This window comes from Natator depressus, chromosome 16 (genome assembly GCF_965152275.1).
Source record: "Natator depressus isolate rNatDep1 chromosome 16, rNatDep2.hap1, whole genome shotgun sequence".
Taxonomy (NCBI): Eukaryota; Metazoa; Chordata; order Testudines; family Cheloniidae; genus Natator; species Natator depressus.
The window spans coordinates 23978969-23992729 of record NC_134249.1 but is presented as its reverse complement, the minus strand read 5'-3'; the positions used below and the strand labels follow the sequence as shown (position 1 = coordinate 23992729).

Below are 13761 nucleotides of genomic sequence, written 5' to 3'. Positions count from 1 at the left end.
CACTCTTTTCTGAACAAATCAAGTCTAAAATTTCAAATAGTGCTGAGCTGCTTTTTGTCCATGTGTAGGAAGTGCAGATTTATGTATAAAACCTGCAATTACATTGCTTCAGGAAAAGAGGGGTTCTGTTGCATCAGTACTCTTGTAGTGCAATCTTTGAATGGATCAGAGATGTGATATTAAATGCTTGGCTCCATATTTGCCATTTTGTCTATTTCCTGTTACTCTTCAAAGTACAAAGTAAAAATAATGGCTCAAAATAAATGCTGCATAATAAATTGTTTTAAAGTAGAAGTGGAAAATAACCTGGTGGCAGCAGCTATTGCCATTGCTGGTACTCTTGTCTCCATGTGTCAAAATGACTATCCCAGGGCAGCTCATTAAAACAATCTATTCTTTCTAAGTGTCTTGGTATTTAGTGTTACACCCTGCAACCTGGCAAGGCACAGGAGAGGGACAGGAAATATAAACTCTGGCATTCATTTAACTCACTTTCTATAACCTTGTTTTCATCCTTCGGCATTTTACTGTAAATAATTTACACTAATAAAAATCGGACCACACTAAGTCGGTATGGACTAGAGGTAAATTTGGGACTCAAGTAAGTGTCACCTGTCATGAGAACAGACATTTAAATGGCATGTGGTAAAATAAGGGTCAGTATTTTAATGAACTTAAGTCAGGTTTGTGGTGTGTTGCCGTTTTATTGACACTCTTGTTTTCTTTTAAAAATACTCTATAGCAATTCAGCAGTTACTTTACAACTACATCAAAATTTAAATAATTGTCTTAACTTTATTATTGTAGGTTCTGGATCATTGGCAGCAATGGCAGTATTTGAAGATAAATACAAACCAGACATGGGGGTAAGGAATGTTTTGGATTTTTTTAATTTAGTATTTCTTCTTTCAGTAATTCTCAAAACACTGACATACATCGAATGGGTTTGATGCTAATATTGAATGTTGCTTTAGTTTAAAACAAAAAACGTAACCCTCCTGCTCCCAATGTCATTCTGTAGTATGCTGGCTCATTGCAGAGCTGTCAAAAAATGCAAATGGACACAGCCAACTTACAAATCCCAGTACTGCTGTTTGTAATGTCTTTAATTGGTTCTTACAAAAGCTTGTATGATTAATGTAGGTGAAAGATTGGAGGAGAAATAATTCTGTTTACAGGTTACTTTAGGTATATGAGAGTCCCTGTATAATCAGTTTCACTCTTTCCCCTTTATAGTCATTTCCTCATTCTCTCCCCTCCTTGTATATCTTTCACGTTCTTTTAAAGAAAGGAAAATGTGATTATAAAACCACAAAAATTGGCAGAAGCCAGTACCTGAAACTACCTTTAACTCATTTTTGAAACTGACTAGATTTCAAGTTGGCTGTGGCCATTCAAATAACAACTGTACTCCAAACTTCAGGATCTACCTAAAAGATGTTATCAGAACATTTATAAGTTGCTTTGCTGATGGTCTATATCAAACTTGAATAATCTATAAATGCATGTTACTATGCAACCGTAATAATTTAAGAGTAAAAGCTGAAAGCAGTGGTGCCATGATCAAGTTTTGGATACATGATGCGCCAGAATAACATGGTTCATTCTCATTATATCTGTTTATGAACACATCCATTGCATTATTTTTATTTATGTATAGCTTTTCTTCACACCTATGTAGAATATAAGGTATACTAGGATTTTTAAAAACCAGTTATTGTTCAATAACTATTCACCTAAAAAGGGAAAAATCCACAGTTGTCTGCAGATACACTACTGATGAAAATAAAACTAAAAGAATTAAGATGCTTCCTATGACTATATCTGGTAAAATGCCTCAGTAATGTCAGGGCCTCCTTTAAACCACATTAATCTCTTCAAACTTTCCTTGAATGCTTGCTGCTTCTAGTTGCAATTGATTAATAATTCCACGTGTTAAAGAAAAATAATGAGAATCGAATACAAAATTGAGAGTTTGAAGTAGATTAAAAATGACGCTAACACTTGGTTATTTTTCATAATGGTCATTGGAACATCAAAGATAGCTATAACATTACTTTAAGGTATTTAGTGTTTAACTGAATCACATAGTGGCAAAACGGAAAGTTGATAAACTGCAATAAATGTCTTCAGATTTCACTAATCTGTGTTACATCTCTGCTATAGACCAATTTCTTAAATCTTTATGCAGTTGTATTCAGCAGTGTGATCCTATAACTCCACTGAATTCCTATCTGAAGTTATTTAAATTTGCAATTTTAAGTGTATTGGTTTAGTCTGTTAAATTTTCTTATGGAGTAACTTCACGTGGATTAACAATTGATTAAAAATTAGTAGTGAGTGCTTTTCCGGTTGTTAAATTCGTTAAAAGATTACACAATGGGCAATAAATGGATCACTTTTCAAATTACTCCTAGAGAGACTCTTCCCAGAACGTTTCATATGAAGTAGTTATAGTTCTGTTAAAATGTTTTTTTAAGTTTTGATAACAAACAAGATCACAATTGCAAAGCTGCTGTTGCAGAGAGCACCTAATGAGACAGGACTTCGTTTAGCATGTAGAATGTATAAGCAATGTTGTCAGAATTTGGAATATTTTTAATTAGGTACTCAGACTCATTCCTTCATTTAAATAGCATGAAGGTTGTGCGACTAACAGAAAAATCCATTAAATATAAAGTAAAGGTTGAGTCTCCACCCATGTAATGCAACCATTGTGAGAGTGGCGCAGATCACATTTTTGACTCTGTCCAGTTTCCTGTATAACTGGGTGTTTTTTAACATGTGCTGCCTGAATTGACAACAAGGCCTAAAATTCTTAGGAACAACAGCTACTGCACAATCCCTTCTTAAAATTCAATAGGATAATTTTTGGCCATCTTGAAAGGAAAGCCTTAAATCTCATTTTCAATTAGTTATCAAGATCCTTGGTTTTTAAAGTCATTTTTGAGTGTAACTTTTTTTTTAAAGCACCAAAAATTGGTAAACTTCAATTGTTTTTACTTAAAGTCAGCCTAATTAAATTGTCTTCATAGACGACCTTAAATGGCAGGAGAAATTCACTATTGTATCAAGCATGCAGAAATGTAGTCTACCAATTTGTTGAAACTGATATGTAGGTCTCAAGACTAGCATATAATTTAAGCTTGGTTCTATGTTTGAGTGTTCTGTTAATTAAAATAGTGATATAATAACACATCAGAACAATCTAATATACCTAAGAGCTAACTGAGAAGACTCAATTGGACTTCTTTTTTTTTTTTTTTTAAAGACTTAGTTCTTCTCCATTTTTCTACTGTGGCTAACAGGTTAAAAGTCTAACTGTTAATTCTACATTTTTGAACACTGAAAATTAGGTTACTGTACACAGTGGGAAGTTCAACAAGATTAAAAAACAAAATAAATATTAATGATAGTTCGATAGGAATAAACAATCACATAAATGCAGCAAATCTTTGTATTATATGGTATGGACATAAAAATCGTCAGTTGCTAAAACACATTGCAATGATGAGAAATTTAAAATCCCTGGAGATTAATTCATTAAAACTGGGTAGTAGATTAATATTTTTCTGTCAAGATCAATACTGCTTGCTTTTGCATTAATTGTCAGAATATCTTGCTAGGGCTACTGAAAGGTAGTAGCGTGCTGCAAGACCATCACATCACAGAAAATGATTCAAAGGCAAACTGTCCTGCACCCTCTGGTATCGACTTGCAAATTAGCATCTGGAATCTAATTAAACAAGCTTAATGAAAGTAGCAGCTGAATACTGCTGGAAAAGACAATCAGCTTTTTTCCCCTCTGATATATATTCTGTACTATTGAAGCTGATCACCAAACACATCGTGTGAGCACAGTTAAAAAAATTAGCATTTATTTGAAGAATAGGAACTGTTTTTCATTCTGTTATGCTTTTGGCATGCACTGGCGTCCCATGAGAGCCATGCCACAGCAGATAGTGCACAATATTTATAAATCCATGACAGGCAATAATAGGAACTTGAAAAATTCTTTTGCTAGAATTTCAAGTTGAGAGCTGCCAAAAGCTGAGAGGATCAAATCTGCAGTGGCAGCTGCTGTGCCCTACAGTTAGAATTGTAGACTTTGAAGATGCTCAACTTAAAGAAATGAAGACTGCAGGCTTAGCCAATTTTTGCAGGTTTCTAGAGCCCTGGCTCTCTGCCTTTTGAAGATGAGTTGCTGAAGCTTCTCCCACTGCCTGAGGCATGCTAACACCAACAGGATGTGTTTTTTTTCATAGACTTTGTGTGTCTTCAGTTTTGAGTAGCACATGCTTTGTCGATGCCAGCTGTGATGGTCCTTCTCTGGTTGCAATGCTGAGAGATGATCTTTACCCAAAATCCTCCAGCGAAACTGCTAACATGGATAGTGACGTACACAAGTGCTACTTCTGCAGTCTAATTTATGGAGTCATGTTTCATTGTGAACCAAGTGCTGGCCTCTAGAGGAACTGTTATAGATTGAAGAAGTGAACGCTTTCAGCCCTGAAGGACTGTAGATGTTTCAAAATGTGATGCCAAGCACCTGACTGCTGTAAGAACAATATTAATTTGTCATGTGGGTAGCTACAGATCTACCTTAAATAATATAAGTGGAAGAACAGCAGAGCTAATACAGAGTTGTGAGCTTAGTCAGTTTTTCCTTTTTGTGGCGTACCACCTGCTGTTAAACACCACATTCCATTTTTTAAGTACCTTAATGGTTTGCGCTGTTCAAAAAACAGTATCGAGAGATATGGCAATCATCCTGAACTAGGATAAATTCTGCCTACAATATTAGGTGCTGGAGCTTTTGAATTGTCTGTATCCTTGTGGTGATTGGATTCCTAGGGATATTTGGGGGGAAAAGACCTTTAATAATATAAATGTTGGTGATTGACCCTGCCTCTCATGAAGGAGAAGTTTTTGCAGGTTTATGGAAGAAAATTACTTGATTAAAATACAGCTGTGTGCACCTGTATTTCTCAATCACCTGATAAAAGCTTCATGTTTGACTGAGCAAAGATACAGGCCGCTCATGCTTCTGCTTTGTCTTCCATATTTCGTCAAACCAATAAAAAGAGAAACCAAGATAAGGAGACTAGAAAGATGACCAGCAGAAGTCAGAGAACCATGATTTCAGGGAAATTTAGTAAAGATGTTTGAAGTGTTCAGGATCAGAGGACAAATAGAAAAATAAGGGTGTGGGGAAGAAATGCAGGATTTAAATAATTGAATCTGAAACTGATCATTCTAAAAATATGAGAACATGCAGTATTTTTGATTGTGCAGTCTAACATTAGTTTGAGTAGTAAATGCAGACAATCATACATAGGGGAAGGAGAGCTTTCTGAAGCCTATGGACAAAATTTCTCTCTCGCTCTTTTTTTTTTTTTTCCCCTTCAACCCATTCTCCTGACCATATTCCCCTTCTTTAAAAGAGTGTTACTGTACAGGACAGGGCAAACCATGGACTGTTGGTTAATCCACAGGAGACAGTGGCACTATTTCTGGCTCTGCTGTTGATCACTGAGACACCTGAAAGCCAATGGCTCTGTGCATCAGTTTCCCCATCTGTAAAAAGGGGATATTCTCTTCCTCAAAGGGAGATGAGTCTTAATGGGCTTATGCAAAGTCATTGATATTCTAAGATGGAGGACTTTACTGTAATTTTATTTCTATTTAAACAAAAATACTTAAAAGGGATAATTCCGCAACGTTCCGAAAGCATGCCATTTTCTTCCATTATTAAACTTTATTAAAATATTTTGTAAGTACTTTGGGGGACAGTGGGAAAACATGGGTGTAGCAATATGTAGCTGAGTATTTGTTTTTACTAACTACTGACAATAATACTGGGTTATTTTTTGACTGTCAAAACTCTAACCTTCATCAACAGTAGTAGTCTCATCAGTCTTATTTAGATTGCATCTGTATGATTCGATGCTCAAGAGCAATGACAAGCTGCATATGAATTTTGTATTAATTAGTGATGGTTGATCAAAACGTCTGTGTCCCTGCCATAGGGCTCAGGTGTGGAAGTCTGCAGGCTAATCCCACCAGCTGACATTCAGAGGTTTAATGACTCCATGGGAAGGTGACCACTTGCTGGGAAGTTTCTTGGCTGAACTCAGACAGCAGACAATAGAGATCAAGCAAGAGTATCTGAGTTAAGCAGAAGAGCCTGCCTGAGATACTTGAATTCCTGTTAGTGTCAAACAGAGCTTAAGTAAACAAAACAAAACAAAATTAAAAATCTGACCCCCCTGCACAAAAAGAAGTGCTTAAAATGTGTGCTCTGTGTATGTGTTTATTTCATTACATAGTGACAAGAGATTAGGCTGTTAGTAAACGTCTTTACTGCTTCTTATTGCTAGAGCTCATGTTAGTACAGATTTGATATTTCCATTATGCTCTACTCCATCCTTTGGAGCTGTGTATCTCTGCACAGACTGGTATCAGGTATTAGTGCAGACAAACCTTTATTTTCAGGAGTTATATCATACTGTTTCCTATTTTTAAACTAAAATTATTTAAACATGTTAACTCAATTCCTGTTTGATATATTGGACAGGTTCTGTTCTTAACTCCTTGCATGGACTGTCATGAAGAATTGATTTCCATTACGGAACTTATGAAAAACTGGAAATATGAAGTTAATTTTAAATGTATCCTATTACTTGGCAGATAGATATGCTCTTAAATGGCTGAGATTACTGGAGAGGAGTTCTTAATATATGCTCTTTTCATATATCAAAGCATAATTTCCAAACAAAAGTCAGATAATAAAACTGCCTAAGGGTGATTTCCTTCTGAGTTACCACTGATACCCAAAACACTTCTTTGTTCTATATACTGACTATTTCCAGATACAGGAATCTTGTCTAAGTTCATCCATTCTTTAGTTTAAATTGGACCCTGCTGCATGGCAAAGGAAACAATTTCCTTACCTTTGCAGAGGTAACACAAAGTTTGTACACAACAATGTAGACAAGCTATTCACAAACTGTGCTGAATGTTAGAGAACATTTTACAGCACATAGGATAGATGTAGGGCAGGTAATTATTTTTTGGTGCATTCTCAGGAGCAGATGTTCCAATCTAAATTGTTTTAGTTTGTATGTTTCCTGTAACTGTGGAACAGGGAAAATGTACTGAGAAATATTTCACATTGTACAATGCCTAAGTGCTGCCCCTGCAGTGAGAATCTTGAAGGCAGAGTGTAATTTCTGTATGAGCAAAGAACATTGAATTGGAATAAGGTCCCACCAGAATTTAGACTAGGCTGAGAGAGGAGAAGCCCTTCAAATGAGTGAATACTTACCAAGTTTATAAAGCATTTGGGTAAACTTAAGTGGAAAAGGATTACAAGAGGGCCTAGGACTTTTTCTTTTTAAAATAAAATGTTGATCTTTCTTCACCCTCGTCCGTCAACATTTTTGGTGATAGTGAGATGAGCATGGAGTGCTTTTGCCTGAGGCAGAGGTGTCATTGCAGGACTTTGTTCCTATGGGGTATAATGGCATACAGTTACTTAAAATGACCCCTGTGCTTGGTTTGCTTTTCTCTCTACTCCCCTGTAGCTAAGATCCAAAACGTCACTACAAGGTGGTGGTGTAATATTAGGCAGATTGAGAATTTCAGGTTATCAAACTAAAGTCTTTAGTATGGTAGAATTATCAAACTCCTTTACTGCTGAACAAGTCCATTTCATTCTGAGAATCTGTTCCTTAAAAACTCTGAATATCAGAACATCACAAGTGATGGATTAAATCTGTTCTCATGTTAATTCATAGTTATTGTGAGTACAGAAGCAGCCAGAAACCCTACAGATTCAAGATGAGGCTTGTAATTTAAGATTTCATACCACTGGAACAATGTATTGTACTATTCTTCACGTAAGGAATGAAATATAGGAACCAATGTTATTGAATAGTATCTTAGAATCGTATAAGTTTTTGTCTTGGCAGGTAATTTGGCATAAATTGTTAATGTAAATCCAGGTTAGTGGGGAAGACATTATTTTACTAAAAAAGATAAACTGCTGATTAATTCAGTATAGAACTCAATTACAAATTGAAAGTGTCTCTGCGGGACTCCAGTACCCTAAAGACAGCAGATGTTGAATTGATACTCCAGCATATTTCACACTGGTATGAAATATTAACATGGTTTATTATACTTGTGTGGTGTACAACATCAGACGGGGGGGCGGTAGTGATGAGTCTGGGCTTGCAAGCATATGTACTAATGAAATATGAAAATACTGTAATTACAAAGAGTAAGGACTTTGAGAGGTGTATTTTATTGAAGAAAAGATCTCAGTAGAAAATGGTAAGTTTAAAATGGTATAAATTTAAATTTTGTTTACATGGTATATATAATATACAAGATAATACAAGAAAATACATCATACAACACAATCTTTTTTAAATGTACAAAATCAAAGACATTAATATTAAAGCTTAAACTGCTGTGTTCACAGGACTGCTAGCTTCAGTGTCCTGGTCAGATCCAGTTTGGGTAATTAGTTACTGTCTACTCCATATTTGCCCTGTAGTTTCAATAGGATGTCTTTCCTCATTGCTGTAGTGAACTGTTCCTTTTAAATAGATGCTGTGTTCACTCCAGAAGCGGTTACACTTTGGTGGTGGGTGAAGTGACTTCTGTGTTAATATATCAGCACAAAGACAGCAGCATAAATTCTATAGTAGATACTGTAGAATTTGGATCCAAGAGATTTCCAAGTGAGCCACACCAAACTGGAAGGTAGTGTCCCTTTTTAAAGGTGTTTGGATAGTTAAACGTTGCTGTGTCGTAGTGGTGACTTACGATATGGGTGATAGTAGCCACATCAGCCAGCAGCAATGACTGTTAATCTTCTTAAGTAGAGATATAAGTGTTAGTGTTGGCTAGGACTAGGCTGAAAAACAGCAACACGTTATTAAAAAAACAAAAAACAGGGAACCCTAAAAATGACAAGAATAATCCTATTTTAAAAGCTTGCAGAAAAATTAGGATCTAGGAAAGTGTGTATCGGTTAGCTTTTATTTTATAACAATGTATCACTCCAAATACTACACAGTTTGACCCAGAGTTCCAATAAGTAGTAATTTGCCAAGGGATCCAAGTCTAATAATTACCATTTTTTTTAGCTTGTACCTCAAAGCTTTGAACAAAAATTGAGAGATTTTCACAGTGGTGTATGTGTACAAGATACACTGAGACTCCTTCCTACAAATCTGTGTAAGTGCAAATGCTTCAGAATTTGGAGTTCTTCAGATTTGTTCCTAATTAAAGGCTGCAAGCTAGATTGGAAAGTAAAGCAATAGTTGCATTATCTTGATCCAAAATATGAAAAATGTTAGTTCTTAGTTTGATCTCTTCATTCACCATTATTCTCCCATCTGCTGGAGTGTTCATAGGTTTCTTTGTCCTACGCTTTTTAAAGTCTATCTACTACAGCTAAGTAAAACCTTTGTGTGCGATTCAGAGAACCCTTGCCCTAAGAAAAACACATGCCTTCAAGTACCACAAAGTTCCAGAATTCTGTATGGGAGAAATTCAGCTCTGATTGTAAGGCTCCATTTTTATCCCTGTGCAGGTGGGCCTCGCGGTTCTGGGAATGATTTTGAGGGCTGCAAGTGGTAAGGAACACCCCTATCTTTGAATTATACAACTACAGAGTTACAGTAGTAGTTGAACTCTGATCTAGAAATGGATTTTTTTTTTTTTATTTTCACCTGTCCTCGTTTCTTGACCATCTAGTCTGGCATTACCCTAATTTCCTTCAGTCTGTCTTCTATACACTCTAGAAAACTGATGACTGTTTCTGGCACTTGTCTGCCCCATCTAAGCACCATTTTGAATACAGAAGCAGAAAATACATTAAATCTTTGTTTTCCCCCCATGTCCACAAACTAATCTTGCAGTGAGCGATCTCATGGTAATCATCACTGACCGCCTTTTCTTCACCGCTGCTTTTCCTTTTTTACTATGTGCCTTTTGTAATTATTTCAACTGCTCTTTTAACAGTTACTTGAACGGTTGCTTTAATGTACTTTAGCTTTAAACCAATCTAACGGATTTGAGTGCAGTATTTTTTCACATTAAATATACAGTAATTCTCTTTAAAGAAATTCCACTTCCCCTCTGTGCTCTGTTGTCATTCCTCCCATGCCCGTCTTTGTGGGGTTAGACTAATCATGACAAGCGGAGCTGTTTACTGTGTCCCTCTTCTCGTTCATTTACAGTAAGAGTGATGTATTCCAGAATATCTGGATGTTGTATCACTTTATGGTCCAGCCCCTTACTCCTCTCATCATCCTGGTGCTGCCACATAATTAACATCCTCTTTACCGTCTGCTTTTTTACTTTTGTTAATTTCTTAGCTGCTACTTAACCTCCTACAGTCTGGTCTCCAGAATCCTTCTACACTTGATGAGGCCACTTTGAACATCTCCCCTTTGAACCTCTCATTCTCTTAAACATTTCAGACTGTGATCAGTTGTGTGCTAAGATGAGCTTGTTTTTTTCAGGGGTTCAGCAAGCCCCCCTTCCACTCCCACATGTTCCAGATGTGCTTATTCAGCAATAGCCCCATCTTGCACTGCTGAAACTATAGGATTTCTCTCTACTCTGTGCCCATAGCAGCTCCTTCATGACCCTTTAGAGCATGTACAAAAGATGATGGGGAAAGAAAAGACAAAACATGATGTGAAGGCAACATCAATAACTCCCCAAAGTCAGCACCAGGTCCAGTTCATTTAAACTTAACAATTCCCAATTGGTCACTCACAAGCACTCACTTCACGTAAAGAAAGTGAGATGAAAACAAAGCACAGTCTTTTGATTCGGAGATCCAGTACGATAACTTCATAAAAATATTTTTCTGTTGTAAAGCATTCATCTGCCTATGACATTCATCACCTAAACTCCATTGGATGGGAAGCTCGGTGATTGGGACTTTCAAACAGTCTGAGCTATTAAGATTGTATATCCCAGTGCCTCCCCCCTCAGTTCAAGTTAAAAATGTAGCCAAACAGATTCGTTCCAGACTAGATGGTTGGCTTTCAACCCTCTCTTTAAAAAAAATTAATAAAAATGCTTTGCATCAGAGCTGTCATCTTGGTTCCCCTGACTCTTTGGACTTTCCCAAAAAATTTTAGTGTTGCTTCCAGTCACTTCAACACAATTTCTCCCAGCAGACAGGCATAGCCACGCTTTCACATCCAGCAGTCTGCTGATTACACTTCCAAAGTCCAATTATTCTTCTGTAGCCGCTTATGTCCTTCAAGCGGTATTGTTTTCTTAACTCCCAGGCCTTCTTTATAGATTTTTTTACTATGTCTCTGTCCTTGGGCTCCCAAATACTCTTCCTCACCCCTAAGATTCTCACTTAAAGTAGTTTGTATATTTTACTTTTTCAGTACAGGAAGGACATGGAACAAATTTCACCCCGGTGCAAAAGTACCACCATGATATTTTCAAGAATTCTTCTACCCTGTATAAATGTACTGCATGCTGATTCTTCAGATTTGTGATGAAAGGCTAAACTTGTTAGAGCATTTTACTTATTTACGTATATGCTAAATATCAAAATAGGATATTGCTGGTTATCTACTAGACACTCATTCATTCCAGTTTGACGATGGTCTAAATAACTAATTAAAAAAACCTCTCTGTACAATATATAAATCTGTGGGAGAAAAAAAGTCTCCTGTATGAATTGCTTGTCAAGTTCCCAAAACATCAGGGAAATAATATTCTCTAAACAGCTGCAACCATTGTATTTGTTTGAGACATCAGTAGGCATAAGCGATATAATTCTTCTCAAAAGCTTTTTCCAAAAAATAGGATTAATTGGCTGTAGACATAACCAACATGCTCCATAGAAAAGGTGGTATTCCAAATCTGAAAATCATTGAAGTGCGAAGAGAAATTCGATTCAAGCTATATAAAAGAATAATATGGAAAAGTTCCTTATCCTTGCTATTTGGGACTTGCACCATAGCAGATGTAGAGAGGTAATCTATCAGTTTTTGAGTGTCTACAAAATGCAACTCTCCAGATAGCAGGTTTAAAGTAAAGATTTAATACAGTCTCCATCTACTGTGATGTTGCAGTGACAGTTTAAAACTCATTCTCTAAATCTCAGCAGACTTTATAGCTAGCAGTGGGCCAATATAAAGTTTAATGGCTTTACAACACATAAATCATCTTTTAAAGATGCTACTAGTAGCTCCAATATTAAATGCAGACAATCGTCTACGTTATAAATAATTTATCAAACACCATTTTAGATTAGCCTTCCATGCTGAGTTATTTATTTTAGCCTTTACTGTAGTATTCCTAAGGCACGTTTTGAAAGATCCATTACTGGTCAGTTTAATGAACTTGGGGGTCTGTTTTGTTCCCTTCAAGCACTATGGTGCAGCTGTGGTGACCATTACATGGCTGATCTGGACCTCTTTGTGCCTTTTACAAGTGCTACCCATTTGTCATGCAGTGGTAAATGGAGTTGCACATTGGAGTCCTGGGACACATTGTGTGATGTAGTGATGGAGACAAACAGATAGCTCTATAAAGTGCTGCTTGTCACAGCTGACTTGTATTACAGTACATCACTCGTACTGTAATCTCATTTAAGAAGCCGTGTAGACCCGGGAGAATGATATTCCCAGTTAGCTTGGTCTTTCCAACCATAAAGCAGGAAGTGCTCCTTTTATATACTCTGAACTTTTAGGGGTTTTTTAGATTAATTATTACAGTGCCACTGTATTCATGCCACTGTAGTTAAGACTGTGTCAGCACTTCCATTATAACCCCCTATTTTCTGACCATAAAATCTCACTCATTTGTATACAGGGTCCCTACACAGGAACAGTTTTTAAAAAAAACCCAGTTTTTACAAGGGCATTTTGGTCATCTTTTTAAGTTACGAAAATCTGAGAAAAATATTTGTCACATTTGGGTGCTGTTTAATTAAATGTCTTGGATTTAATTAAATAGGCTGAACTATTTCAAATTATGGTCCTATAATATTTAATATTCTGAGAGGATCTTAATTATAATAGGCATCTACCAAATAGAGATTGTTTTGGTCTATCAGTTACTTTGGGTTTAAGAATATTTTGCTAACGGAGTAACACACATGGTGCATTTTAAAAGCAAAAAAATGCTTTTACCACCCAGGAAACTGAGGCGACTCTGAAGGAAGATTTAAAATTGAGCACAGTTGTTTTTATGTTCAAATAGAAAAGGCCTCATCTATTGCCAAAGAGAACTAAAGTGGATATATTGTCCGTAACCTGTGGCCTATAATGTGTTCCTTAGTTTAAATTTCATTTGAGTTTGTTTAAAACTTGTACAAAAGGATTCATTTAAAATAGTGGTAAACTTCCAGGTAACCAAAAATGTGTAATTTTATTTGGTTTACTATGTTCGTTTCCATAGACAGTACTAAAATGTTCCTGTCATGCTAGGATTCTAATTAACGAAATTATTCACTACCACAAAACACTGAAGTGATGTGCAGAAATTTTTTTATGTGGCTTTGCTGTTTTGTTCCCCTGGGTGAATCTGTACAAAGTGCAGCTGAATATATTTTAAAAGATTTCATCTGATAAAATGGGGGTAAAGTAAGAAACCACACTATTTCTGTGGCCGAGTGCAGACCTCTTGGTCAATGTCCTAATTAAGCTGTGAGAATATGAATACTGCTAATAACAAACTCTTGTATGGAGGGTCACCGGAGAA

The 13761-nt window shown here is 36.3% G+C and overlaps 1 protein-coding gene across 1 annotated transcript in view; it reads left to right on the top strand.

Annotated features, from left to right (window-relative positions):
* The window catches only part of PSMB7 (proteasome 20S subunit beta 7), a 40750-nt gene that overhangs the window by 20392 nt on the left and 6597 nt on the right, over positions 1-13761 (top strand). The window contains exon 6 of the mRNA XM_074973437.1: positions 808-866. Coding sequence (XP_074829538.1) covers positions 808-866 — 59 coding nt within the window. The remainder of the gene's footprint in view (positions 1-807; positions 867-13761) is intronic.